A 27,934-nucleotide genomic window follows, 5' to 3' on the forward strand; every position below is an offset into this window, starting at 1 on the left:
TGAAGCGTTGCTATCCAGCATTTCACATTTACCCCCTTCGCCGTCGTTATTTTCCCGTGGTCCGTTGGGGACGTGGATGCTGTAACGAAGGGTGGAGGAAGACAGGGCCACAGAGGGACTCGCCGCTGAGCAAGTGAGCTGGCGTCGTCTCAAAGTCAGACATGCATTCGCTATGTGGCGGCTGAACGCTGGAGAGTCTGAGCTGTGAAAGATGAGCTGGATCCTCTCCATCTGGGCGTCCGGGGCCCTGCTGGCTCTCTGTTCGGGACAAAACGCCGCGGTGGAAGGTAGGCTCTGCTGCATCCGCAGCAAAACACAACCAAACACAGCAGCATTCAGGTTTTTAGGCTTTCTCCAATCTGGAGCAAACTTTTAGAAAACTGCAAAACTGCTGAAAGACTGAGATCCTTTAAATCAAAGCTAAAAACACACCTGCTTTTGAATAACTGGGACGCCGAACAATATATTCGATATACATTTTTTGTCATGAGGACATTTGGTAAAATGTACTGTTTCATAAGTGGTTATTTTGCCATGTTTGCATGGCGTAAAGCACTTTGAACTGCCTTTGTTGCGGCAATGCGCTACGCAGAGTAACTTGGCTCCCCCGCCCAAAAAAAAAAAAAACTTGACAAAAGACATTAGCTCAGTGATTATGAACAGACGCCTTAAAGCAAATGTCTCATTGGCAGGAAGTAACTTATATCCCTCCGGCTACCACCTGTGCGTCGGGAATCAGAGCAGAAATGTGAGTTTCTTGGTAATCCAGTCGGTCCCTTACACCGCGACGAGGCCTTGCGGCGGCTGGCTTCTCTGGACGACGTGTACCGTCACCCTTTACAAGATGACGCATCAGGTCGAGTACAAGACAGTGAAGGAGCAGGTGACGAGGTGCTGCGACGGCTACGAGCGAGTTGGTCGCTACTGTTCCCTGTGTAAGTGCGCTCTGACTGACAATACAGATTTTGGTTGGAGCTTTAGAGGTGTCTAAGGGCTTTTTCTGCTTTAAAAAAAAGGGTGAATCCTTCTGTCTGTTTGATGAATCTGATGATGTAGTGTCCTGCTCGGCAGTCAGGCTGCCCTTTCAGTGTGTGGCACTGTGTGCAAGACACCAGATGGGCGAGCAGAAACTGCTGCGCCACAAATAACTCGCCGCTAATATGCGGCCTGTAACGTGTTATTTTCCTTTGAATGAAGCTGTAAACAGGAGTGATGAGTTTACCGCCAAGCCAGGATCCTGTCCAACTGCAGATGGACCGTCTCCCAGTTCCGTGGACTGCGAGTTTGATTTGGACTGTCCAGGCTGGCAGAAATGCTGCCAGAGATGTGGCCGGTTCCTCTGCAGCGATCCGACAAGTTAGTGCTGCTCCTGTTTGTGCTATTATTAAAAAAACAACAACAACAACAACAAAAAACAAACAAACGGTGGAGATGGTGTGCTCTGTGTGTTAACGCGACCGGGGTTTTATTAAAATTACGTTTTTTTTGTCATTTTTAAAGAGTTTTAGGTTCGAGTGAAGCCACAAGTAGCAGGGATGAGTCTACTGTCATCTAACAACAATAATCTCAACTAAATCTTAATCGATAGTGTTATACGGGTTTATAACTCAAGCCGTGTTGTTCCCACCAAATTTCCCCTTGAAAAGTCTCACTTTTTCATACTCTGTGGATCAGTGGCTTTAAATATGTCTGGGGGAGGAAGGCAAGAAGGCAAAAAGAAAATAGAAACCCAAAGAGGAGCAGAAAGAAACATGGAAAGAAAGGGCAGAAAGACAGGAAAAAGGGACACGGAGAAGAAAGGAAGTAAGAAATAATAATAAAAAAAGGTAAGGTAACAGTAAAATACGAAAGAGAAGAACAAAACCAAGGAAGGAAAGAAAGAAACCTTAAACAAAATGGGGAAAAAAGGAAGAAACGATGAAAAAGACAAAGAAGGAAGGGAGGAATGATATAAAGATGGGAAAAGGGAGAGACTGTAGGCAATAAAGTCTAGAACAACAAATATTTTTACTTATTTTTGCCCTACACTTCTCCAGAGTCTGAAAAAAAGAATAATATTCCATATTTAATTTTCCAGAACTTAATTCTGGTCGAAAATAAATATGACTTTAATAGTTTAGGGCTTTTATTTATCTGAACACAGTTGAGTTGGAAACACCACCTTTAGGAGCAACAACCTTAAACAACTACCCGCCCGCCGTGTGACCCCAGTGGTCTCTGACGTCGTTCTGGTGGAAATTCAGCCCACTCTCACTTCAACATGCCTTCGGTTCAATGAGGTCTGTGGGTTAAAGGGTTGACTTGTAGATTACAGATGTCAGCAGTTGCCTCTGCAGGATTGTCTTTATATGTATTTATTCTCAACACGGATTTGAGAAAGAAACAAGAAAATGATTGAGTTTGGCTGAAATTGATCATCCGAACTGTACTTTTAGGATCAGAACAGGAAGTGGGGTTTCAAGGAAGCTTCTGGAACACAACGGTGACAGTGAACATGGATTACCAGCAACTGTTGTCACAGGAAAATGGGCTTTTGAATCTCACCAGATTATTACATGCAATGGTAACACGGCTCCTACTTTCATTAACCCATTCCTATATATACAGTGTCTTGCAAAAAAAAAAAAAATTCCACTGGATGTATCTAAACTTTGTCACGTTACAACCACCATCTTCCAGTGGAGGATTTTATCTGGCCAATATAAATAAAAAATAGCTATTAATTCAGGGGAATTGAAAGCCAAGTAAAAAACGAATGGTCTGGTATGCGCCAAAACATGGGCTGGATCAATTTCACATGGTGACTAACATTGTTACCCATTCCTTTTTGCATCTGTGGATGGAGAGTGTCTGAAAACAGCAATTCTCAGGAACTGTTACAGATTCTCAGCTACATTTAAGGATGGACTTTGACTGGACCATTCTGACACATTAATATTGTTTCGAGTTAAGCCATCGCACTGTAGCAATGGCTACAAGTCAGTAGGCCTGTCGCAATAAGCAATAACTTAGTTACTCAAATGATAAATTAAAACGATAATTTCCATTTACTTTCTGCCAAAGACTGAAGCAGAAGATTTTGTTTACAGAGATTTTTGTATCCATTTTATTTGTGTGTGTGTGTGTGCGTGTGTGTGTGTGTGTGTGTTTTTGTTCATTTACTTTAGGTTTTTAAAATGTCTTCCAGATCCAGTATTACATTTTTTGTTAGAAATTAAAGTTGATTGATCTTTGAAAAGGCATACTTCTATTATTATGCCAATACCATTATATTATTTGAAAATGGAAAATACCATTATATTATTTGAAAATAAACAAATAATATTGTTTATTCCAATATGTTGTTGTTGTAAATTTGTCATCGTGACAGGCTTATGTTCAGGGTTGCTAGGTGAACATCCGTCCCAGTCATAGCAGCATCCCTGCGCTCCCACAGGCTGATGCTGCCACATCCACACTTCTCAGGATTCCAGGTTTAGGGAAATATGCAGTTTTGTTAGCTTAAAAAAAGATAATAAAAAAACTAATTGTGTTTTGCTTTATATAAAATGTAAATAAAATACAGTAAATTTTTGCAAGGCACTGTGAGCATCTTTTTTTTAAGGCTGCAGTAAGGAACTTTGACAAAAATATATTTTTTTACATAAAAGTTGAAACTGTCACTTTGTTGCGACACAGTAAGACAAATAACTTGTTAAAAAATAATAAAAAATCAATCAAGCTCCTCTGCCTTCTAACTAGAAACAACCAATCAGAGCCAGAAGGCGGGGTCTTAGCGCTGTCAATCATGCCTGTGTACTTGCTGATAATCATATATATATATATATATATATATATATATATATATATATATATAAAATAAAAGTTACTCGCTGCAGCTTTAACACATGGATGATCTTTAGATGGTGATTAATTATATCGAAAATATTTCATCTTCTGATCTAATAATACGTTTTGTTCCGAGTGTAAACGTTTTCATTTCTCTTCAAAGATAACCGGCGCTCTGGAGTCTGAGGCTTCTATCTTCTATCTGAGCTCTCGGCCTGTCCATCCCTACAGAGTGTCCACATCTCTGCTCGTCCGGAGCAACTCGTCTCTCTCGCTGCACGGCGCCTCGTCAAAGCTGCACCTCCTCCTTAAACACATACCGGAGGTGTCATCTGTAACGGTGCGAGGTGAAGTGACTCGGCGGCACTGATCTCTCTGCGAAGATACTTGAGGCGGTTTCTTTTTCTTTTCTTTTCTTTTTTTTTTTTTCCTACAGAGAAATGACATTCTCGCCGAGTTTTGAGAATGATTCATGAGGCAGAGAACACGGTGTTCAGGAAAAAATGACTCAGCCGCACCACGGTTTCCTTTCTCCCACCACTTCTGTTTGAGCGACAGTCTTCTGTGGGATGTTTCCTGCAATAGCGGAAAATAACACCAGAGCGACTGCGTGCGCGCGCACACACACACACACACACACACACACACGCCCACGCACACAAAGCACAGGCACAAGCAAGCGCGCTCTGATATTAATCATAAATCACATTTGCTGCGTTTTCACAAGAAGACGTGAAACGGGTCGCCGTCGTGCGTGCACTTTAAGACTCCGTTAAAGATAATGAATTTTCTCCTCTGCACGGCTCGTTTGAAATCACCACTTCAGCTTAGTGTAACAATAAGTCTTTATTTTTAGATGCATCAGCATGACTTAGCCTTTGAATTACAGACACAAGGATGACATATGAAGCCGACCTAAGTCGAACGTTGTGATTAACTCTGATAACTGCATTCTTTGATTTGTCATTTCGCTTTTTAACACTATGTTTCTGTATTTCTGAGAGCTTTAAATTCACCCCCCCCCCCTCTAACACGTCAGCTCCCTCTCCCCTCGGCAGATGTGGATGAGTGTGTGCACCCTGCTCTCCATCGGTGCTCTCCTCAGGCGCACTGTAGCAACACGCAGGGCTCTTACCAGTGCGTCTGCCAACAAGAATATTTGGACGGTGACCCCAGCGACCCTGGAGTGAACTGTACAGGTAAGACTGTGTGTGTGGAAACGATGTGCAGTAATCATTTATGCTGTGCAAAAATGACTGAAATATATTTTAGAGGGACTGAGGCAGGGGATGCTCTTTTTATGCGGAAATTATTATGTTTTTCACATTTTGTCACAGGAGGGATAAAATGGGTATGGCTCAAAAACCTATCACGATATAATATCATATCATGTCAGTCCATATTGATAATTATTATTTATTTATTTTATTTTTTTTCTGCCAAACCGGTCCTGTTTTATCCATAGTTTTCACCCCACTCAGTTGTGTTTTTTTTAAGCCGTATGGAGGCTTCACCGTGGCGAAACCGGAAACCGCTACTCCACAACTTACTCAGCAGGTTGTTGCTAGGTAACCAAATAGTTCAGTGAGTTAGTTGATGTCACCCAACAACTCGCTGTGAGCAGCTGAGCAGCTAAAGCCTTTTGTCTGCCTACATCTCCCAGAGTGCTGTGCAGTCCAGTCAATATTCTATAGATTGAATATTGATTATTCTATCAGATCTATTGATTACAAAAAAAAATAATTCCCTTCTCACCCACCGCAGGTGGTCTCTCTTTTCAACCTCTGAGCTCAGGTCCTCTACCAGAGGCCTGGGAGCTTGAGGGTTCTGCGCAGTATCTTGGCTGTGCCTAGAACTGCACATTTCTGGACTGAGATGTCTGATGTTGTTCCTGGGATCTGTTTGAGCCACTGCTCCAGTTTGGGGGTGACTGCCCCGAGGGCCCCGATGACCACAGGCACCACTGTGGTCTTCACCTTCCAGGTCTTCTCCAGTTCCTCTCTGAGGCCCTGGTATTTCTCCAGTTTCTCGTGCTCCTTTTTCCTGATGTTGTGGTCACTTGGTATTGCTACATCCACCACAACGGCTTTCCTCTGTTCTTTATCCACCACCACAATGTCCGGTTGGTTCGCCATTACCATCTTGTCTGTCTGGATCTGGAAGTCCCACAGGATGTGGGACTTCCAGATCCAGACAGACAAGATGGTATATATATATATATATATATATATATATATATATATATATATATATATATATATATATATATATATATATATATATATATATATATATTGTTTTTGATTTATTGTCCAGCCCTACAACAAGCCTGCCACAATAAGCAATTAATCAAGCAGTTAATCACATGACGAATTAAAATGAGCTCAATAATTTTCATTCTGATGGGTAATATTTTTGGTGAGGTTAGAGAGACTTTATAATAATCCAATTTATTTATGGTTTTGGTTGTGCGTGGTTTGCATTTCGGTTGTTGTGAAATGCAACAACCGTTCCCAGGAACTGGGAGCTGGACCAGGAACCAGCTCCCAGTTCCTGGTCTTTGAGAGAGCAAACTGGCATTTTTATGCCATTATCAATACATTACTTGAAAAAAAGTCTCAAAACAGCAATATTATTGTGTTTTGTGATAATTACTGGGACAATTTATCATCCAGCAAAATTTGTTTTGAACAAAAAATGGGCCAAAAACAAGTGGCAAGAAGAAAAAAAAACACACACATAATAGATCTGGTTTGCAGCTTGGCACAAGTCATACGGGATACAGCATCGGTTGAAGAAGGTGCTCTGATCAGATTAGACCAAAGCTTTATGGTTAGGCCAACGTGCAAAACACCAAATTAACACGGCATCCAAACAGCTCGTAGAGAATCTGTCGAGATATTTTAAGAAAATCTCTCTTCATAGACACTCTTCATCTAATCTGCCTGAGTTTGATCTGTTTTGTAATGATGAATTTTCAAAAAAATTAATTCTCGTCTCTAGATGTGCAAAGCCGGTCGAGCCATTCCACAAAAGTCTTTCAGTTGGTTGCATTTCCTCAGGGAAGAGTGAAAACAAGTGGATCCAAGACCTTTTCAATTTTTAAACTGTATTATGTTTCTTCCCTGTCGAAACTGCTGTGAGTGTGTACCTTCGCAACATGCTGTACACGCTCGATCTGGGAAATATGAATATATCTTCCACAAAGACTTAGTGGAATCCTGTTGAAAGATATCGAGTTATCTTACAAGTTTAAAACCTATGTTGCGTTTTACTGCAGTCACGTCTGATTGGAGAGGGTTAAACTAGTTTTATTTTACCTGAACTTGTTTTTGTTTTTTTCCCTCTGTAAATAGCCTTCTGTTTGCTCTGTTTTGAAATGACAATATTGTATAAATGTAACAGGGGACTTTCCAGCTTCATACACAGGAAAGTCCCAAACAGTACTCAAAATATTGCATCAGTTAACAGTTTTACTCCAAAGTTTCTGTTTGACACTTACGGCTATTTCACAGTTTCATTTTCTCCTGGTTTTTGATAAATACTGATGGGGGGTGAGCTTGTCAGGCTGGAAGTGTGGACTCGTTGGCAGGAGGCTGGAAGAAGAGTCAAATAAAGGAATCTTATTGCAGACTGAGTCATAATCAAATCGCGGGTCTGCGACCTGCAGCTTCAGAGCTGCAGCGGCTCTTAGGGCCGACTGCAGGGGCTCTTATTTGGAACTGAGCAGAGTTTTTTTGGGGGGGGAGGGGGGTGAATTTTAATAAAAGCAGATGTGCTTTTATTATGTGGTTTGGTTCTATATCTGCACTGAAACTCCATAACTGACTGCACCTACAATTAAAAATACAGTTCTTGTTTTCTTTTTTTATTTTTATTGCAATGTTAAACTAAAACAACAACAACAAAAACATCAACCACATTGTTTCCCTTGGATCTTGAATCCGTGTGATCGCAAACACAAAACAGACGAATAAGGAGTTTTATATGATAGGAACAAGATCTAAAAGGCAAAAGGCTTTGTGGAAATCTGGTGGATCTGCGTATTTTAGAAGTCAAATTTTTATTGTTAAAATGGAAGCTCAACTCTGGTTCTTTAAAACATTTTATAAGTAATTAAATAAATTATTTTCTAGACAGTTTCAAGGAGAGAAGTTTGCAAGAAACACTGCTTTCACTAAAATGGCTGCTGAGCCCTTGGTCTAAATAGTCCAACAGAAATCCAGACAGAGAGCTACAGAATATACAGAGACGTGATCTAAACGTGTAAGAATTAAACTAACCGCCTGCAGCTAATATGCTTTGGTAGAACCCGATGACGTGCTGTGCAGGTAACCGATACCTTTCAATTAAACGTGTCGAAACAGGAAAACAACTGAACCGTGCAAGAAAGCACCAGAACAGAACCAACACCTGGAAATGCTGCTCCATAGACGAGTAGTGAAAGTTGAATACGGAGCAAAGTGGAAACCAGTTTCAAAGTAACAGTTTACAAACGCCCCGAAAACATAATCTGCACTTTCAGCCAAAACTACATGCTGTGATATTTATAAGGTGCATTTATAACTAATGATGTCTCTTTCGTATCTCTCTCACATGCAAAGTAATTCATACCCCACTGCAATTGTTCACCTTTTGTCACACCAGCATTAATGTATCTCAATGGGATTTCATGTGACAGACTAACAGGCTGTAGTGCATAATCATGATGTAGAAGGGAAATAAATCCAGATAAGAATCTGAAAGATGCAGCATTCATTTTTGATATCGTTACGTTATTCTGATACCCCTAAATACAATCCGTCAAACTTACTAAATGTAATACATTTATTTGGATAAACTTCATTTGATTACTTGTAACAAATTAAATATTTTCCTCTAAGTTGGATCATCTGTTTTGTTTTTTCAGTGTGATAAGATTTGAGGGATGTGGCTAAATGCTGGGCAGTCCTACACTCAAAAAATGAACTTAGGGGGTTATTAGATTAATAAAAGAATATCATGTACTTTTAACACAATAATTTCATGTTTTAAACAAAAACGTGATAAAATCATGTTGAACAAACAAGAAATTCATCAACTTAACGTTTATGAAATTGAATCATGTTGAGATAACACGATTCATTATAGTCAGACTGATCTTGTGCTGGAGGCGACGAGCGAGATCACGGCAGATCCCGCGAGATCATGGGAAATCACACGAGGCCCTGCGAGATGATTGTTTTTCGTGCCAGGAAAACGCCAGCTGCAGTTTAGAGAATACTAAATTTTCCTGGCAGGATTGTGCACATATCAGTGTTGCTATGTACACTGAAAGAAATAACTCTTTGGATTAACATAAAAAAATCATGGAAAGATTTTCCACCTGATTACTTTGCTTTATTTCAGCACTATGTAATTCTGTTACTTCAATTTAAAGCAAATGTGTTGGCTCAACTTAACTTTTGTGGTTGATTCAACTTATTTACTTTAGTTGGACCCAATGTAATTTAATAGAACCAGACCAACTAATTTGCAATGTTTTGGACCAAATTGACTTTACTTGATTAAGATGAATGCAAATTTAGTTGAAACCAACTTATTTAACAGTGATACCTTCACACTATGTAATTGATGTACTCATGTCAGTGGCTAACGTGTTAACATCACATGAAGTGATGGTTAGCTGGTAATTAATCAGCGTTTTTCTAACATTTGCACCATTTCCTGCTTGCTCCATGCTTGTGTCAAAGCACAACTGAATTGAAGTGGTTATTGCATTTATAAAAAATAACATGTTTAACAGAATTATTTTATGTTTCAAAGGCAAATATGACAAAATCACGTCAAATAAACATAAAATTCAACAACCTAGCGTTAATAAAATGTATTCAAGTTGAGACAACGTGATTCAATTTAGTCAGACTAATCTCCCGCCGAAGAGGGTCTAGCGAGACCCGGAGATCACGCGAGACACTGGCGAGATTACGGAAGATCACGCGAGATGCTAGCGAAATTATGGAAGATCACATAGACATAATATAAGGATAGACGCCTCATGGACCGCTCTCGCCTATAGTCGCTGACGAGATTTAGGGCGGCCATCTTGGAGCGGTACTCCACTCCACTCAGCCTTATGTGTTTAGCAGGCACAATGACGTATCAGCGGATTTAATCGATCATAACACACTTTTTGTTACTGGAAACCATATTCAAACATCTATCAAAGCAACATTTATAAACAATTGTATTTTTTAAGTATGTTTTTAATACATAGTTCATCATAGTTAAATATGCTTAGTGGCTATAACAATAGAAAAGGAATGGAATATTCTGATATCGATGTATGAAGAGCATATTACAAAGCACACAGCCGTTCATAATTTATTTAATAAATTATTTAGTAATATCAATACATATTTTATATAACTATGCAAACACTAATAAATAAAGATTAATAATGGCACAAATAAATAATGATTAATACTGAATTATATATATATAAACATGTATTTATATATATATGTATGTTTTTCAGCCGACGAGTCCAAAATCCGATGTGAGATTCATCCATGCTGCAGTGAATCCGTCTCTCTTTACAGATATCTCCCTCTACTTCCTCACATCGTGTCTTTAGGAAACTTTCAAAACAAAAACGGAAGATTTAGGATGTATCTTACTTTTGACAGAGTGAAAGAATATAAATAATAGTCTTTACCACCTGTGTAAACTTTGCCGGTGAATGTTATAACACATAATATAAGTTTTATAATATGTGTTATATTGTTTCATTTCTAATACAGGCTCTTGTGTCAGATAGTCTAAGTCAATGTTAGAGAATATATTTTTTTTAGATTTACGGAATCTCAGTTAGCCTTCATAGCGGGGCTGAACCCGTATTACACCAAGCACTGTAGCTAATATTAGCTGGTATCTCGCCGGTGGACATAAATACAGTAAAGTAATATTCTAATCACAATATATACACAATAATATGTCCATCTTACTTGTGAAACGTTGTCTGTGGAGCCCTCGCATCAATAATCCATCGACCAGAACAACAATATCCCTCAGTGCTGAGGCATCTTCTGCTGTTTTGATTGAGCAAAGTAGGAGGATATACCGCTCCAAGATGGCCGCCGTATTTCCTGCGCCGGAGCGGTCCATGAGGCGTCTATGCTTATATTATGTCTATGGAAGATCACGCGAGATGCTAGCGAAATTACGGAAGATCACGCGAGATGCTAGCGAGATCACGCGAGATCTTGTGTCTGGGAAAACTTCAAACTGTTCTTTCAAGAGAAGCGGGAAGATTCCTGATTTGGATCTGCTTAATTTGAAAAAGGTAAGATTCAGTCTATTTTCATCCGTCTAAATCAAAATAAAAATCGAAATAAAAAGATGCAAATTAAAATCATCAGACTTTTTAAAAAAAACATTTTTTTCTATGTTCGGTCACGTTTTTATGTAATTGATGTACTCAAATCATGCTAACATCACATGAAGCAGTGTAAGGGTCACAAAGCTGCTGTCAAGACAAAAAACGGACCCCATAAATGTCACAGTTTTGCTCCTCCTCAGGTTGTTAAAACTCCCTGGAAAAAAGTTAGACTGATGTAAATTCAGCATCTGGTGCCATACAAACTCTGAAGTCTGAGGTTTAGTGGATTTTAAACACTGGGGCCAAACATAAGTCTATTTAAATGTTTTTTTATTATTATTATTATTTAATTTCAGTACTGTTATGTAGGTAAATGCAGAGTGGACATTGGATGCACACACACTTTTGTGGCTTTCTATCGTAATACAGATTCTTAATTTATTAATAATAAAAAGTATTAAATTTGAGTCAGAGGAACCTGCGGAGACCTTTGCTGTTAGAGCTTTAAATGTGCTTGCAATGTCCACATAAATGTCCACCTGCTAACTATGGATTTCTAGTATTGTTTTCTGGCTGAAACACTCAGAGGATTGTCCATTATTCCTATTATGGTAGTCCATGAACAGGCTTTCTTTTTTTTTAAATGCATATATTCCTCTGCTCTAAAGATGTATTTTGTTATTGTACTTGTTTTTCCCCAAATAATTGTAGTTCAAAAACAATTTTTAAGTTTATCAGTTTAATTTTGAAATGTTGAGGTTTTTGTTTTGATTTTTATGTTTTATATTTTTATTGCTTTCTACCATGTTCAAGTCACCACTGTTCTGCAATACATGCTTGCATGTGCCCAGTGGTTATATTCAGTTTCAGAACAGCTGAAACACTGGGTGCCTTTAAATCTCAACTTAAAACCCACCTGTTTAGAGTTGCTTATAGCTAAATTAGGCTTAGTGCGGTTTTAATGTCTTCAATGTTTTTGGCTTTACTTTTTATCTGTTTCACTGTTTATTAAATGTTGCATGACTCTGTGTTTCTGTTTTTAATTATGTAAAGCCCTTTGAATGCCTTTCTGCTGAAATGTGCTGTACAAATAAAATTTGATTGATTGATTCATGATCCATTCAAGAGACTTGTACTAAAAGTTTGAATGTTCAGATACAACTCTGCTCACGGTGAATTACATATTTTAATGTTTGAAAATCTGATCTCTTTCAGAACATCACCTGCCTGTTATCCACCTACATAAGCACTGGTGAAGGGGGTCATCGGCCATCAAGTTTTAGATTGCAGTGGCTAATGGTAAGTTTTGCCAGATCTCAAAATGACTGAATCTAGTGTTAGAGCGATTAAGGGTTCAGCTGAATTTGTATTTGGCAAGTCAGTTTTATTTGTCTTTATTTGCGTGGGGATGTGGAACTGTAAGGAGTGTTGTCTCTCTCTGTCTAGTAGATATGAGCTGCTATCAGCCCTATGCTAGCTACAGAATAGTACAGAGCAAGGGGGAAGAAGGATGAGCAGCAACATGAGATTGGGATTGACAGCATGAAAACTCTCCTGCCACTGACTGGTTGTTTCTAGCACTGGGAGAAGGCAGAGGAAATAGATTTTTCACAGTATATCCCCCTATACTGTACCCTTGTTTCAGACATAAATATTTCTTAGGTGACAGCTTCAGTTAGAAGTTTAAATAAAATGTTAAACTTAATTTTAGTCATGGCATAATGAAAGGAGAATAACAATTTTAAAGATGTTTCAAATAGGCTGCAAGCCACTGATCACTTTCGTTGTGACTTCCTTTGAATTTAGCTAAGTTTTCAAGTGTGTGACCCTATAGTATACTGCTGGATTTTTGCGGTTGTTCTCATTGTTTTCTGATCTGCATATTTAGGAAAACACGGCTGAAGTCAGACGAGAGTGGATCCTAAAAGGTCTGTGTGCATACCTGGATGAAGATCCAGAGAAGCTGGAGAAAGAGTACATGGTATGTTAATTTATCTTTGTGTCCACAAAAGAGGTGATGATAGTTGGAGTTAATTGGACTTCCTGTGAATTACCAATAAATTTAAAGTAAGAGAAGATCATTAAAACTCTTCTTTTTTTCACTTGGGTACATTCAATTTTAATTTGACTTTTGAGATGCTTTTAGATTTCTCCCACAGAAAAGGATAATCATTAGTAAGACTGATATAATTACAGTTATTGTTAAGTGGGTTTAAAATGAGGATTTTTAGGTGAGTTGAACTCCACAAAAAGATCTTTGGCCTGTTTTATTTAGCCTTATTTTCTAACAGCATTGTTTCATATGCAGACAAAAATATTAAGTAACTTTACCTAAGATGTTAGTACTGATCTATTTTGGAAATAACTACCACACATAGTCATGACATTTCCTCCATCCAGGAAATAAGACAGGTTCTTCATGTATAAGATGTTTGGTTTGTGTACAGAGTCAGGGCTTTGTTTGCACATAAGTAGGACTGGTTTAGAATGACAGTCTGTGTGGTGGATCCTCAGACTGTCATTTCAATTGAGGAGAACAGGCCATGGAATATGGGGCCTATTTGGGATTCATCCCTTCTCTTCATGTTTTTCCATATGAGACAATATACCGTATTTTCCGCACCACAAGGTGCACCGCATTATAAGACGATTTTTGTGAAAATGTAGAAAATATGGTACCTTTTCTAAATGGAAAATCTTACCACTGGACTCACAATTAACACAGACAGATCTTTGATGGACCTTAGCTGTTGGTGAGTCAGCCAAATAAGTGTAAAGTTATTTTTTTATTTAATGAGATGTGAAATCTCTCCCCCCCAATACCCCACCCATGTTCCCATCATCAAGGTGCACAAATGGCCGAGACCGTCTGTGGAACCTGTTATCCGACTGGAGAGTGCAGAGCCAGGCGATGCCATTGAGGATGTTGGGATTCTCCTGGACGGGGTGGAAGTGATGAACAACTTGAGCAATGCATCTTTACATGTTTTTCTAAAGACCGCAATGGAAAACTAAATTTTAACTGTTACAGTTCGCAAAGTTGAGCGAATTTACTGACACTTTTTATGTTGTTAAGAATTTGATCTATGCTAAACACAGCCCAGTTTTTTTCTGGAAAAACAAAACTGACCTTTTGTTGTTTATTTCAACTTTCAACTCAGCTGTTTTTTGTGCTGTGTAAAAAGAAAATGGATAACAATTTTGAAAATACAGTTCATGTTGTACTTTTTCTCATTGTTGAGTGTTCTTTCTTCTTTCAGTGTGGTCTTAAAACACTTAATTTAATAGCACTTAAGAAAATGTCTTTGAATTAACATAATTCAATCATGGAAAGATTTTCCACACGATTATATAGCTTTCTTTCAGCATGAAGCATGTTTGTTCAGCTAACTTAATTTTCATGAGTTGGATCAACTTAATTAAGTAGTGTGAAGGTATCACTGTAAAATTAGTTGGTCTGGTTCTATTAAATTACATTGGGTCCAACTAAAGTAAATAAGTTGAATCAACCACAAAAATTAAGTTGAACCAACACATTTGCTTTAAATTGGAATAACCTTAATAAATTAAGTTGAACCAACACATTTCCTTTAAATTGGAATAACCTTAATAAATTAAGTTGAACCAACACATTTCCTTTAAATTGGAATAACCTTAATAAATTAAGTTGAACCAACACATTTCCTTTAAATTGGAATAACCTTAATAAATTAAGTTGAACCAACACATTTCCTTTAAATTGGAATAACCTTAATAAATTAAGTTGAACCAACACATTTCCTTTAAATTGGAATAACCTTAATAAATTAAGTTGAACCAACACATTTCCTTTAAATTGGAATAACCTTAATAAATTAAGTTGAACCAACACATTTCCTTTAAATTGGAATAACCTTAATAAATTAAGTTGAACCAACACATTTGCTTTAAATTGGAATAACCTTAATAAATTAAGTTGAACCAACACATTTCCTTTAAATTGGAATAACCTTAATAAATTAAGTTGAGCCAACACATTTCCTTTATATCGGAGTAACAAAATTACATAGTGCTGAAATAAAGCAAAGTAATCAGGTGGAAAATCTTTCCATGATTTTTTTATGTTAATCCAAAGAGTTATTTTTTTCAGTGTAGAAAAAAGCCTTTTAGAGGCCGTAAGGGACTAAGACCAGGGCAGAATGTCACCTGCCAGCAGGATGACCATCCTAAACATACAAACAGAGCAGCAGAGTGGCTTACATGAAAGCATGTTCATGAGTTAGAAGGGGCCTAGTCAAAGTCCAGATCTAAATCTAACAGAGAATCAAGACTTTAAAATAACTTTTTGTAGATTCTGTTGGCTATCACAAAGCTAAGTGGGAAATAATGTCAATCTGTAGCTGTTCAGAGCTGGTACACTGAAAAAAATGTTTCTTTAAACCAACTTAAAAAGATACTCTAATATGCCACAGCTAATTTTATTCAACTTGCTGAAGCTATAATTCTCATTTGAATGATTATGAAATCAGTTGTAGCTTGAGCAAAAACTGATAAAATTAGCAGAGTATGTTCTAAATTTGGTTCAAAGAAACATTTTTTTGTCTTCAGTGTAGAGGCCTGCAGCTGTAACAGCAACAAAAGTTGCTTCTATAAAGTTTTGACTTTGAAGGGCCGAACACAAATGTACACCACCATCCTTCTCAGATTTTCATTTGGAAACCAAAAAAAAAAAAAAAAGTTGCAATCAATGCAGTATTTTTTTCCCCCTCATCAAAGTTATGCACTATCCAATAAAATACAAGTTAAACTCAAGTTTTTGACAGCAATTATGAAAAAGTACAAGGGATATGAATACTTTTGCAAGGTTACGAATGTAGGGAACAACTCCAGACGTAAAATAGAAAGAAAAACAAAGAGTAACAGCTTAGCCCTAGCAGTGACAGCAAAACAGCAGCAAAGACTAATGGAAAACACTTCAGCGCAAATCAAATAAAACACATCAACAACATGCTATGCTAGCGTGTGCCGCTACAAAAATACATCACGGCATGAGACAAAGTAAACACGCCGAAAATTGTCCAGATTTCTAATACTTTCACCGTGACCTCTTCTGGGTTTCTCTGTTGTGAGTCATCTTTGAAACAACAGCAGAAAATAAATAAATGCACGAAGGCACATCAACGCCCACGCAAGGTTTTCTTCAGAAGCTTCTGTTCAACACGCTCTTGTTATTTTTATTTATTTTTATTTTATTTATTTTTTTGCTCCCAGGCGGCACCGGGCTGCGGACCACCGCCGTGCCTCCAGTGGTGAACGCAACCTTTTCCTGGACGCTCGGCGGCACACAGGACTCTTCGGGCGACGGCTCCGTCCGGCTCGGGACCGGCGTGACTCCAGCTCTGACTAACACGAGTCCCGTCACTTACAATTCGTCACACGCCTCGCTGGGGAGAAGCTCAGCGCCGGCTGCCAGCATGAGCCAGGCCGCTGCCTCACCTCTGCCAGCGGCTCCGTGTCGTAAGAAACCCTGACCTTTCGTCCCGAGTCGCTTCAGAAAACTAGAACCCAAGAGACAAGTTAGCATCTGCTAACTAGCAATGAAAATACATTTATTTGGCGTCTTTAAATTACTTAAAATACATTGTTGTATATTGCTGTTTACAAAAAGAAAGAGAATGCCATGTCACCGCGAAACGTAGTGGTAGGTTCTCATTCGTGGAACTGGGGTTTTTGTTCATTTAGACAAAAATAATAATAATCACTGTAAAAGTCAGACCCAAACCTGAAGATGAAGATCAGGGACTAATTTTTTTAAAAAATCATACTGAAGGCCAAATATGCATCTAAATCCACAAAGGAATAATTATTCAGAAGTTTTTATATAGCTGAGGCAGAGTTCAAAACTGAATCTGACAGAAACATTTATCTGAGGACGGCTGTCTGGCAGGCACGTGCAGAGGGGGGGGCTGGGGGTGCTTGAGCACCTGCCTTTTTAGTGGTCTCTGCACGGCCCTGCTGTCTGGGTTTGTGTTTTCGATCATTTCCTCGTTCATCCATGTTCTAAATGTTTTGTCATATTCAGTAAATTTTCTGTGTTCATTATTGTTAGAAAGATGTCTCTTAGTTTATTCCTGTGCTCTGTTCTTTGTGCTTTTGGATTTTGCATTGGATTAGTGTTTTCCTTTTAGTCCGTGGTTCCTTTTTGAATGCAGTTCAGTTTCCTTTGTGATAGTTCTCCTTCAGTCTCTCTGCTTTCTCCCTTTCACTGCTGTAAATTCACCTGGTTTCGTTCTCAATTTCCACTTGTGCCTCAATATTTAACCTCCCATCTTTTTTGTTGTTGTTGTTCTTGGCTGGATTCTCTGTTTCTCATTCTCTGGCTCTGTGTCTTGTTCCCATCGTTCCAGTATTGTCTGTTTTTTTTTGTTGTTGTTTTTTTCATTAACCAAAAAACTAACCATGACAGACTGTGGACAAGAGACTTCCGTGTAATCTGGTATATTTGGAAGTCATTCTGACGGTAGAGTGGCCAAATAATATCAAGTCGAGATGTGCCATGCTCATCAACTCTTTCCAAAGAAGACCGAATGCTGACACTGAATCAGAAGGTGCTCTAGCAAATTAGTTTGAGGGTGGTGCGGATTTTCGTCATTTGTAGAGATTTGCTTTTAATCTGAATTGTTCACCATGAATATCACATGTTGATGTCACAAAAATGTTTGCCTTTTATTAAAGGCGTGTAGATTTGTACAAAGTTTCTGCATATTAATCATTAGTCATCTTAGAAATGGCAGATCTTATGCACACATATCCCACAATGCAGTGCAGACGCAAGTAAGTTATACTAGTACTGGCCTAGTAATAAGTAAATCGAGTTTTGATTGGCTTACTTCATACCACCATTTAAAAAAACATTCTGACACTTTTCAACTCTGCAGCTCACATAACACTGGTAAAAAAGAAGCACTTTACCATTTTAAAATGGCTTCCAACAAGTGACAACCGCAGTGAACGAGAGAACGTGTTAGAATATCACATGGATCTTTAATTCAGCCTATAACTGGGTATAAGTTATGCAAGCTGAGATATGCAGTGGGCCTTTTTTTTTTTTTTTTTTTAAAAAAAGGAAAATCTTACACAATCACAACACAGCTTTGTGGTTAATTTGAAGATGGAATGACAAGAGACCTCTAAGGCAAACTGGTTCAGCCAGTACATCTGGTTACCAGCGGTTACAGTGAAGAAGATATTTCTTTTTAGCTGGTGACGCTATCTAGGGGTTGTGAGAATGTGGTTTAGAGGTTTTAATTTTAGGTCTATTGACAGATCCATTATTACCCTGACAAGGTATGACAGCGCCTTGTGCCACACTATTGAGTGTGTGCCTTATGTTTTCAGTGGTATGTGAAGATGTGTGACTAAGTAAATAATGCTCCATCTTTGTATTTCCACGTATTGCATGGCTGCAAAGTCTTAACCTAGCAAATGTCCTGGGTAATAATGTCAATTCATGTTATGCGATGCTAAGTGAATGCCCTGTCTGCACTTAGGAAGGTTCACTCACCTCAGCATTCTAAATGCTTGGAAATTCTGAGATGGAGTGAATTTGGACTTATTTTCTGCATACTTTTGCCTGTTTGTTTGAGTGTTTATGAGCTTTCCTAAAATGTGTTCAGGTCATTGAACTTGCATGGATGATTATTGTGGCGTCACAGTTGAAGTATCTGTATCTTTGCACTGCAGCATAATGTAAGTTTCACATAATTTGTCCCAATATACATGCCCTATGCAAAAATGTAGCTGCATTACAAGCAACATAGGAGTTTATGTTTTTTAAAAGAATAATTTCTTTATGGCTAGACCCTCGCAAAGGAAGCCTTTGGATACATCAACAAGAGTGGGAACATAAGTAACAATGTCATAGCAGGTTTACGCTCTATGGATGAGTAAAGTAACTTTTTACATCAGCTACAATAACATGTTAGTCCGAATCATGTGTCCAATGGAGTTTGGTGTAATCTTACGCCAACATTATTGCTTGTATTCTTCCCCTTTGTTGACACTGATATACCAAAACATTTTGATGGAAAAGGACACAGGAACGCAATTCACCAATCAGATGAAATGAGAAACAGCCGTGGCAGGGAGAAAGGAGTAAATTTGGGAGAAAGAGACTAGATAGGACGCTGAAATAAGTCTAAAAAGAAACTACAAACACAGTTACTATTGGCAATAACAACTGAATATGGCGATACCTTTTGAATAAACCCAGAAATGACTGGAGAGGAGCACATAAGAGCAACCAAAACATAAATACTACTTCTAAAAGTGCAGTGCTGATAACTACTGTATATGAGAAACCGATATCTGGAAATGATGTCAACGCAAACGGGGTTGGGTTTATTATTCTGACATCAACTGAAATAAATCTACTCAAGTGCTTAACTTAGACTGTAAAAACAAACCTGTGATGCTATGCAAAAGCAAAAATAAAAAATAAATAACTACAGGAGTTTATTTTAACGTGTCATGACAAATTTCACTACTCTGTCATTAAACACCCTACCAGGACCTCCTGGAATCAGTGGCTTGTGGTCTGCTAATGTCACTGGAACGTCCATGACTGTCCAATGGTCAACCGAGGTTCAAAGCAACCAGACTTTCCGGATCACTCTGAGCAGGACATCGGAGGTCACTGAGCGCTGGGAAACCAGCAGGACGACGATAGAGCTGAATGGACTTCAGCCTGGGGTGCTCTACAACGTCACTGTGACACCTTGTGCTTGTGGAAGGCAAGGATCTGCTCTTCACACGATGGTCAAAACGGGTAAGAATGGAATATTGCAGTGCTTTAATACAAAGCCATTTTTTGCTTACCGAAACCCACTGGAGACTTCGGTCCATTCATTCAAAGTAATAATTGTCGTCTCGGGCTCAAGTGTTAAATTATTATTGTGTGAATATAAGTAGCGGCATGAAACTTTAAGAATAGTTCAACCTATCACGATGTTGCTTTTGGGAAAATTGAGTACATCACTAGTTCGCTTTCATGTCCTACATAAAGTTTGGATGGGTTTTTTTTTTTTTTTTTTACCTGAAGGCCTGGGGTTAGATTGAAAAGATTGTTTACGTTGCCAAACAAGGTTTTTCTTCACAGACGCTCAGACTCTTGACGCAACAACACGACTCACAAACATCGAGTTCAACGAAGACCTGAGAAACAGCAGCAGCCAGGCCTACAAAAACCTCACCGAGACTTTTACACAGGAGGTGGGTGCGTTAACAGAAGAACACCACGACAAAATGCCATCTTCGAATATAAATATGCATTACATGCGTACCAGATTTGCACATTGCAAATGTGGGCAAAACTTTTCTGCTATTGTGCTTATGTCAGTCGGCTTTGTTGCGTATAGGTACGGCTCTTGCTAGTCTTTGAAGGTGTTCGTTTTTGGAGCAGGTTACTGGAGGCAAAGAACAATTCAGACTTGCTGATTATTAAGATCTTGGGTTTTTACAAACCACACCCACATCTTATTTCTTGTTGCTACAACACAGGTCAGGTATGCACAAACACGATCACCAGTTCAGGTACTTATTACGAGGCATTTGGCTCAATGAAAGTTTTCATGAATGAGAATATTTGTCTCATTTTGTGATCTCATCAAAGCAATCACAACAGATAAAGGTGTTTGTTTTACTGGCATAACTGGCTGGTTGGTTGCCAGCCACTGAGCTCAATATATTATTCATTTGCTCAATTAAGCATTCTTGTTCCGAGATTTTGCTGAAAAGTACTCACTATGAAGCATCGTCTTTGAAATGCAAACCTTTCACCAACAGATCTACAAGTCTCTGCCTCCAGAGATCAAAGCTATGGTGGATTCAGGCCAGGTGAGGATCGAGATCCAAAGCTTTTACCTGGGCAGCGTGGTGGTGGACTTCTCCATCATCTTCAACTCGAGTCCAGTACGAGCCGTGGGTAATGTGTCCTCAGCGCTGGTGCAGTCCCTGATGAACAGCTCCAAATTCACCGTGGATGGAAACAGCACAAGCATCGACGGTATATCTTCGATGCTATCTGCTACTTGCTGCTACCTTAAACAGACTCAATTACACACAAATGGATGTTTGAAATCCTTTATTTCCACTAATTATGGCGATTTTACACTTAGTCAATGAAAATATGGCATTAGAAATTTGATTTTACGTCAGACCAATAGAAATGTACGTATACAGGAATGTGAGCTTAATGAAAGGCTAAAGGTGATTTTCAACAGCTACTTTTAGTCTCACTTGAACGCATATTCTAATTTATTGAATATGACTGTAGTTAGACTGACATTTGGGAGGAGCAGAAGTTAGGGTCAGCATGAGATGGAGAACATGAGATGTGGAAACCTGCTATGAGAGCAATAGGAAACTATTTTAGCACATATAAATCATGTACATTAGATCAGCAGCATCTTCTTATCTCCTACAACTAGATATTTATTTTAATTCATGCATAATTTCATTGATGGGCAAAAGGTGATACCTGATGCGTCTACAGTGTCGTCTGCATAAAAATGACAGGTCATGAGTGACTCTTTTTTTTTTTTAACAGATTTTGACGAATGCGCCTCAGGAGAAAATGATTGTTCTCAGTGGGCTACGTGCACAAACACATGGGCCTCCTACACTTGCATCTGCCTTGACGGATTCATAGACAACAACCCAGAAAGACCTGGACGCAACTGTCAAGGTAGAGCATTAGTGGGAGAGTTAATGCATATTGTTTACTGATATTTATGTGGATATCTTTATTTTTTCCTCATGAACGCATCATGTCCTGTGCAGCAAATGGTACCGTGGACACAACATCAGCACCAGAAGTTTCTACAATAAGTCCTACTCCACCTGTCCCAACTTTCGATCAAACTACCAATCCTATATTGGCAACCAGTGCAAACGGTCCTCACTTTAGATTTGGCATCCCTACAGCTACGGCTAATAATAATAATAATATCCCACCAACTACCGCTACTTCAGCAACACTCTACATTGCCCCTGTAATTACCGGTAGTACTCAAACAAGCAATAATTCACCAACAGTGGTCATTAATGCTCCAACAAGCCGCTCTGCAGCTCTGGCCAACACCTTAAGAACTACTTCCATCCCAGCGATCCTTCCTACTAATCTGATAACGACTGCTGCTCCCAGAACAACAACCATTACTGTCTCTGAGATCAATACTACACACTCAACAACTTCTTCTAGCCAAGTAGCATCTTCTGTTGTTCCCACAACAATCACTACACCAAGGATCACTTCTACAATCCCATCTTCTGCTCTAAGATCAGCCACCAATTCCTCTTTGTCGGGAGCCCTTTCGGTCCACTGCAGAGTGGCTGCCATTACTGTCACTCTTGCAAAAGCTTTTCTGGCGAGTGCAAAAATCCCAGAGGGTGCTCTGTACTTGGGCATGCCGGAGTGTGGAGTCAATGGAGGCAATGCCTCACACGTTCAGATGACCGTGGCGTGGAACGAGTGCGGCACCAGGCTCGTGCATGTAAGTCTCAGCGACCTGAACACTTGGCCAGCAATGGTCATTTTCATCGTTCTCATAAACCAGAATGCACGAACTCTAAGGACATCCCTTCTGTTGTCTTTAATTTTCCTTCCAGAATGAAACTACGTACACAGCATCTGTGAAGTTGTTCAACAGCATGGATCCATACACAGCCGAAGGTGGCGCAGTAGAGGTTCCAAGAATCAGGCTGGAAGTCCCCATCATGTGTACCTACTTGACGAGCATGTTGATTTCTGCAGACTTTGGCTCCATGGGGTATGATTGATATTAAAGTCATGCTTGCTCTACTAAAACTACAATTCATTGTAAAGCGTCCATAAAATGAGCCAACAGTTCTTGACAGATTAAGGGGGGAAACAGTGACTCATGAAATAATTTAGATTAAATATATAAAATAACATCTTGTACCATCAATGATATTGTAGCATTGCTGATGATGTTCAGTGACCTCTTGTGAAGGAGCTCTGAAACATCCTGGAGAGAGAGTACTAATGATCCAGTTAGCTGTCCTCACTCTCGTCTGAAGGGCCTTCTCGTCTGCTACATTGTAGTTGGAGTACCAGCCCAAGATACAATATGTCAACACATTCAACCCCAGCTGTAGTTGAGAAGGTAGTGATGGGAAATAATGTTTCAGTTTCCTCAGAATGTCTAGTCTCCGCTGGGTGTATTTCATAAACACAGTGGTGAGGTAATGTGATCTGAACCCAGATGAATTTAAGTGCAAGGCACCATCTTCTCTACATGTGTGCTAAGGAGTGGATGCATTGATGATCATTTCTGTGTTGTACACATTGACCACATTATCTGCACTAGTCCTGTGTCTAATGTATTCTCTATACAGTGATTATTCAAAAGTACCAAATGGAAATTAAATGAAGAATACCCAATACTTTGATAACATCTGTAAAATTTTGTGATCAGATTTTTCCTCAGTGTGAAAAGCAAGGGACTGAGCACACAGCCCTGAGGAGTCCCATCATGTAGCTGGATAGAGTTGGAGATCATATTTCAGATACTGACAGACTGGAATCTCTCAGTAAGGAAGTTCAGGATCCAGTGACAGTGTTGGTGATCAGGCACTGTCACCAACACTGGTGACAGTGCCTGTGACAGTCACAAGTGTTGGTGACTGTCTCAGTCACCAACACTGGTTGGTGACTGTCACAGGCATTAGTCCATTAGTTGGAGGGGAATGGTGGTACTTGCTTTCAAGCTAGCTAAAATCACAAATATGGCAAAAGTTTCTGTTGTCTTAGTAAGTATGGGATATGTATATTTCCTCTTGACACCACTGGTGTGATAGATAGTAATACATAGCAAGTCTTTTTAGTCTAAGAGACAACTTCACTGCTTGTCGATATGAAATATATGCATTCATGTTCATAAATGAGAATTTTAAGACGTTTATTTGAAGAACTAATTTCACAAAGTGAAACAGATCAATTCCACACATGTTTTCAAGCATTTTTTTTCTGTTAATCATAATTTTCTGCTTACAGCTAAAGAAAACACACCATTTAAAATGAGAATATTACATCTGATTAATAATGCAATACATTAATGTGGACTTAATGAAAAGCATATTTAATATCTGCTTACATTTGATTTTCACAGGATATTTTAAATCTGACAAGCCTCATCAGAACACATTATGACTTATTGAATATGACTGTTTATATAAAAATGTACATCTTTTCAAGAGTGCATAAAATATTTCATTTGAACAGTTTTATAAACTGTAATTTAATTTAATATTTGCACCGTTGCCAAAGAACTACTTGGAAGAATTAAAAAGATGTTTATTATGAAAAAATAAACAATAAATAAAAGACTGCTCTTGCCTGAAAGTCTCAACCATGAAAGGTGGTAGACTGTGAGATTTAGGCCGTCTGGGTCTGTAGGTCACGTTCAACAATATTGCCAACAGCGCCCTCTTCAGGTTCAATGTCTTATTTGAAAATTTGGCTAATGGCTTTTAATTTTATTGCAAAAAAGTGTTTTTTTATTTTTACAAATGGAAAACAAATATATTTATCACTACTCAGATAATAGAGGAGTGTGGGTTAAACTTATTCCTCCAGTTTGCAGATTTTGTGTTCAACTTATCTTCCTAGCTCTAAATATGCACAGACTTATTTCATTTCTCCTTTGACAAACAACAGCATCAAGTTGTCTCTCAAAAGTGTTAAACTCTTTGTGAAATAACTGCTTGCAATAAGAAGCGAAATCATTCCAGCTGCGTCTCCCGTTCGTCTCCAGGTATAACATGATCAAAGATGTGATCACGGGTCTGGGGTCGTTCCAGGTGATGGTGCAGCTGATGAACGGCACCGCGCCGTTGCCCCACAACTACAGCCTGTCCCCGGAGCAGGCCGTGGTGATGGAGGTCAGCCTGAACAGCACCTTGGAACAAATGAAAGTGGTCATCAGCAAATGCTGGGCCACTCCCACCCAGAACCCGGCCGACCCCTACAGCTACTCCTTCCTGGAGAACAGGTCTGCTGCTGCACAATCACTGCTCCATCCACGTGTTGGAGAGCATCTAATTGTTCCGTATCTTTAAGTACTAATGCTACCTTTACTTACCTCTATTATTACAGTTCATGTTCTATGTAGATGTCATTTTATTCAAATACATAAGGTAGATTTTACTTAAGGTTTTGGTAATTATATCCAAAAGCAAATTAATTTTTTTGTACAACTAATAATTTGCCAAAAAAAAAAAAGAAAAAGCAACTATTAGGCAAACTCCTACTTGTTGCATGTCCACAATGTTGTGTTTTTAAATTGCTTAATGTATGGGGCAGTTCCATTATATCCATTTTACCCCATTGACAGTTAAAACAAAATAAAAAATTGGCCTCAACTCCCTAAATTTCAGGAATTTGATATTAAATGCAAAATTAACAAAATGTTGGCATTTGCGGCCGAAACTGTCCATCACATACCATGGCAGTTCTAGTTTTTAATTGCACACTGGGTGAGACCATTCTTCTGCCACCCCACACACAACCAATCACACTGCCACTCGTCAATAAAGTCCATTCTGCAAAGAGAAGAAAATAAATACAAAAAAAAAATCATAAAAGAACTAAGATTTTAAAACATTTTCTTATTTTATAAAAAGAGGCTTTTATAGAAAAGCTTACTTTTTCCAAGAATCACTGATCAGTGTTACAGTGCTCGCTCAGCTTATGCATCATTTACCCAGGGACTGTGTGGGTAAACGAGCAACAGAACTGACAGCCTAGTTTTTTAATGAGTGCTCATGTTGCAAGGTAAACTAAACAATATAGTCCAGATCAAATATCCCAGTGAAAATCATTCCTGTGCAGCCAAAGTTCATGGGTCTCTCTTTGCCCTGCGTCTCCACAGCTGTCCTCTGAACGCTTACACCAAAGTGCTGACGAACGGCAACTCCACCACCTCCCGGGTGTCCGTGCAGATCTTCTCCTTCGTTAACCTGAACGTGATCTACCTGCACTGCCAGGTCCAGATCTGCGTCCAGGTTGGATCCGATACCTGCGTTCCAGTGAGTGCCGCCTATTGATTTGCTTTCATAAGATACAGTCTTCTGGGCCCCAACATGAGTCTAATCACTGCTGGTTTGGACTGAAGCGTGCCACGCAGCAGAATATGGGGTATTCAAAGGCCACGCCGTAATCTCATGCTTTCTTGTAGGAATGTTCACAAAGAACAGCTCGGACTGGAAACACGATTGGAACAAGTGTTGGATCATCTGGGCCTATACTTAGATTAAGTGAAGGTGAATACTTTTATATTCAATGAAACAATGTTGGTACGTTAAACAGCCACCATATATCATTACCTCTTATACAGCTGCACAGAAAAGCTTAATATAAATTTGTCTTCTCTGACTGTAGAATAATCTACTTGTAGTTCAACATGCTGAGAGTAAATCTTTGAATTTTTCAGTGTGAAATCGTACTGCTAGCTCCCTTTTCTACAACGGTGTATTTGGCCCCTCTAACATATAAAAAAAAGTAGTAAATATTTGCCACAAAACTCTGAATTTTTCAAATTAATCTAAAAAATTTTCTAGAAAAAAAAAAACTGGAACATTACTGAGCACCTAAAGTCAAAAGACTGAGAAGAAAAAAACTGGGCATTTCTGAGTTTTAAAAGTAAAAAAAAAAAAAAAAAAAAGACTTTTGAAACAGAAATTTCTAGAAAATTTCTGAAATTAATTTAAAAAAAATTGGGCAAAAATTTACTCCTTTTTTCTCTCTATGATGGCCCTAAAACGCCGGCGTACCTTCCATTAAATCGTGTCGATGTAAACATTATTCCAGAGTCCCTGGAGGAGAAGCTCAACACCATCCACGTCGTCGGCCTCTCCTGTCTTGGAGTCGGCGTGTGTCTCTGCTTCATCGTGGGATTCGTCTGCCTGTTTTACTGTCAGAGGAACCGCATCGGACACTACAACTTCAACGCCAAACCCAAAGAGGAAAACTTCACCTACCTTGTTTTTAACACTTAGCATGGGAGTCCAGCTCCAGTCCTCAAGAACCACGGTCCTCCCCGTTTTAGTTCCACAGAATCCCGCTAATTAATCACCATTAGTTTCAGGTGTGTTGAGCCAGTATAATAGCTGAAACACGCAGGATACCGTCGCTTGTAAACTGACTTTGAACGCCACTGGAGAAGCAGCAGAAAAACACGCGTAGCATTTACAGAAACCTGCCGCTAGGGGTCAGTGTTGGTATTTATGTCTGAGCTCACTTTGCATTGGAACCTATTTTTAGTCACCTTCGCCGGACTAAATATATTCAAGCTAGGACAAGAAATGATGTTTGAAATATTAATTATTTAAAAATAGAAACTGATTGAATTTGAAAAATATTTAAATCCAGCCTAAGACTTTATTAAAGTTAATTTTTGTCCTAAACAGGTTTGGAATCAAGACTGAAAAATTATCGGCATAGAAAATATAACGCTGCATGCTTGTTAATTAAATATGAGCGCTTCGAATTAAATTATATTCTTTACCAAATCTGCTACATTCATATTCAACTATGCTAATGACATAAAAAGAAACTTGCAAAAAAAATTATTAATATTAACCTATGCTTCTCGAGGTGTTGCAATAAAATCAAATCATTCTGCACGTCCGATTAATTGGTCACGTGAACTTTGTAGTTCCTACTTCTCGGTTAATCGGATCAGTTGC

The 27,934-nt window shown here is 38.8% G+C and overlaps 1 protein-coding gene and 3 long non-coding RNA genes across 5 annotated transcripts; 2 read left to right on the forward strand and 2 right to left on the reverse strand.

Moving 5' to 3' along the window:
• Positions 1–211: 211 nt before the first annotated feature.
• Positions 212–27,869, forward strand: umodl1 (uromodulin-like 1). Its single transcript, XM_088012300.1, has 17 exons — positions 212–287; positions 693–935; positions 1,198–1,356; positions 2,436–2,563; positions 3,992–4,175; positions 4,887–5,027; positions 16,439–16,684; positions 19,737–19,994; positions 20,325–20,437; positions 21,011–21,230; positions 21,774–21,911; positions 22,007–22,719; positions 22,835–22,995; positions 25,003–25,239; positions 26,119–26,275; positions 26,425–26,509; positions 27,057–27,869. The coding sequence occupies exons 1-17, from the start codon at positions 212–214 to the stop codon at positions 27,242–27,244; spliced, it is 3,447 nt and encodes a 1,148-aa protein (XP_087868426.1). The 3' UTR covers positions 27,245–27,869.
• LOC148155502 (uncharacterized) lies at positions 10,166–10,939 on the reverse strand. The gene is made up of 2 exons (XR_015765197.1): positions 10,815–10,939; positions 10,166–10,448 (listed from the first exon to the last, which is right to left on the reverse strand). It is a non-coding gene; the product is annotated as an uncharacterized LOC148155502 (long non-coding RNA).
• Positions 10,985–14,417, forward strand: LOC148155503 (uncharacterized). 2 transcript variants are annotated; one of them, XR_015765196.1, is made up of 4 exons: positions 10,985–11,152; positions 12,404–12,487; positions 13,077–13,169; positions 14,036–14,417. It is a non-coding gene; the product is annotated as an uncharacterized LOC148155503 (long non-coding RNA). The 2 variants fall into 2 exon arrangements; XR_015765195.1 differs by lacking the exon at positions 10,985–11,152 and having other exon boundaries at positions 12,082–12,487.
• LOC106926390 (uncharacterized) lies at positions 25,056–27,312 on the reverse strand. Its single transcript, XR_001420051.2, has 4 exons — positions 27,227–27,312; positions 27,020–27,159; positions 25,692–25,789; positions 25,056–25,146 (listed from the first exon to the last, which is right to left on the reverse strand). It is a non-coding gene; the product is annotated as an uncharacterized LOC106926390 (long non-coding RNA).
• Positions 27,870–27,934: the final 65 nt, after the last annotated feature.

Source organism: Poecilia mexicana, unplaced genomic scaffold (assembly GCF_051168715.1).
Source record: "Poecilia mexicana isolate PSO_F unplaced genomic scaffold, ASM5116871v1 scaffold_14, whole genome shotgun sequence".
NCBI lineage: Eukaryota > Metazoa > Chordata > Actinopteri > Cyprinodontiformes > Poeciliidae > Poecilia > Poecilia mexicana.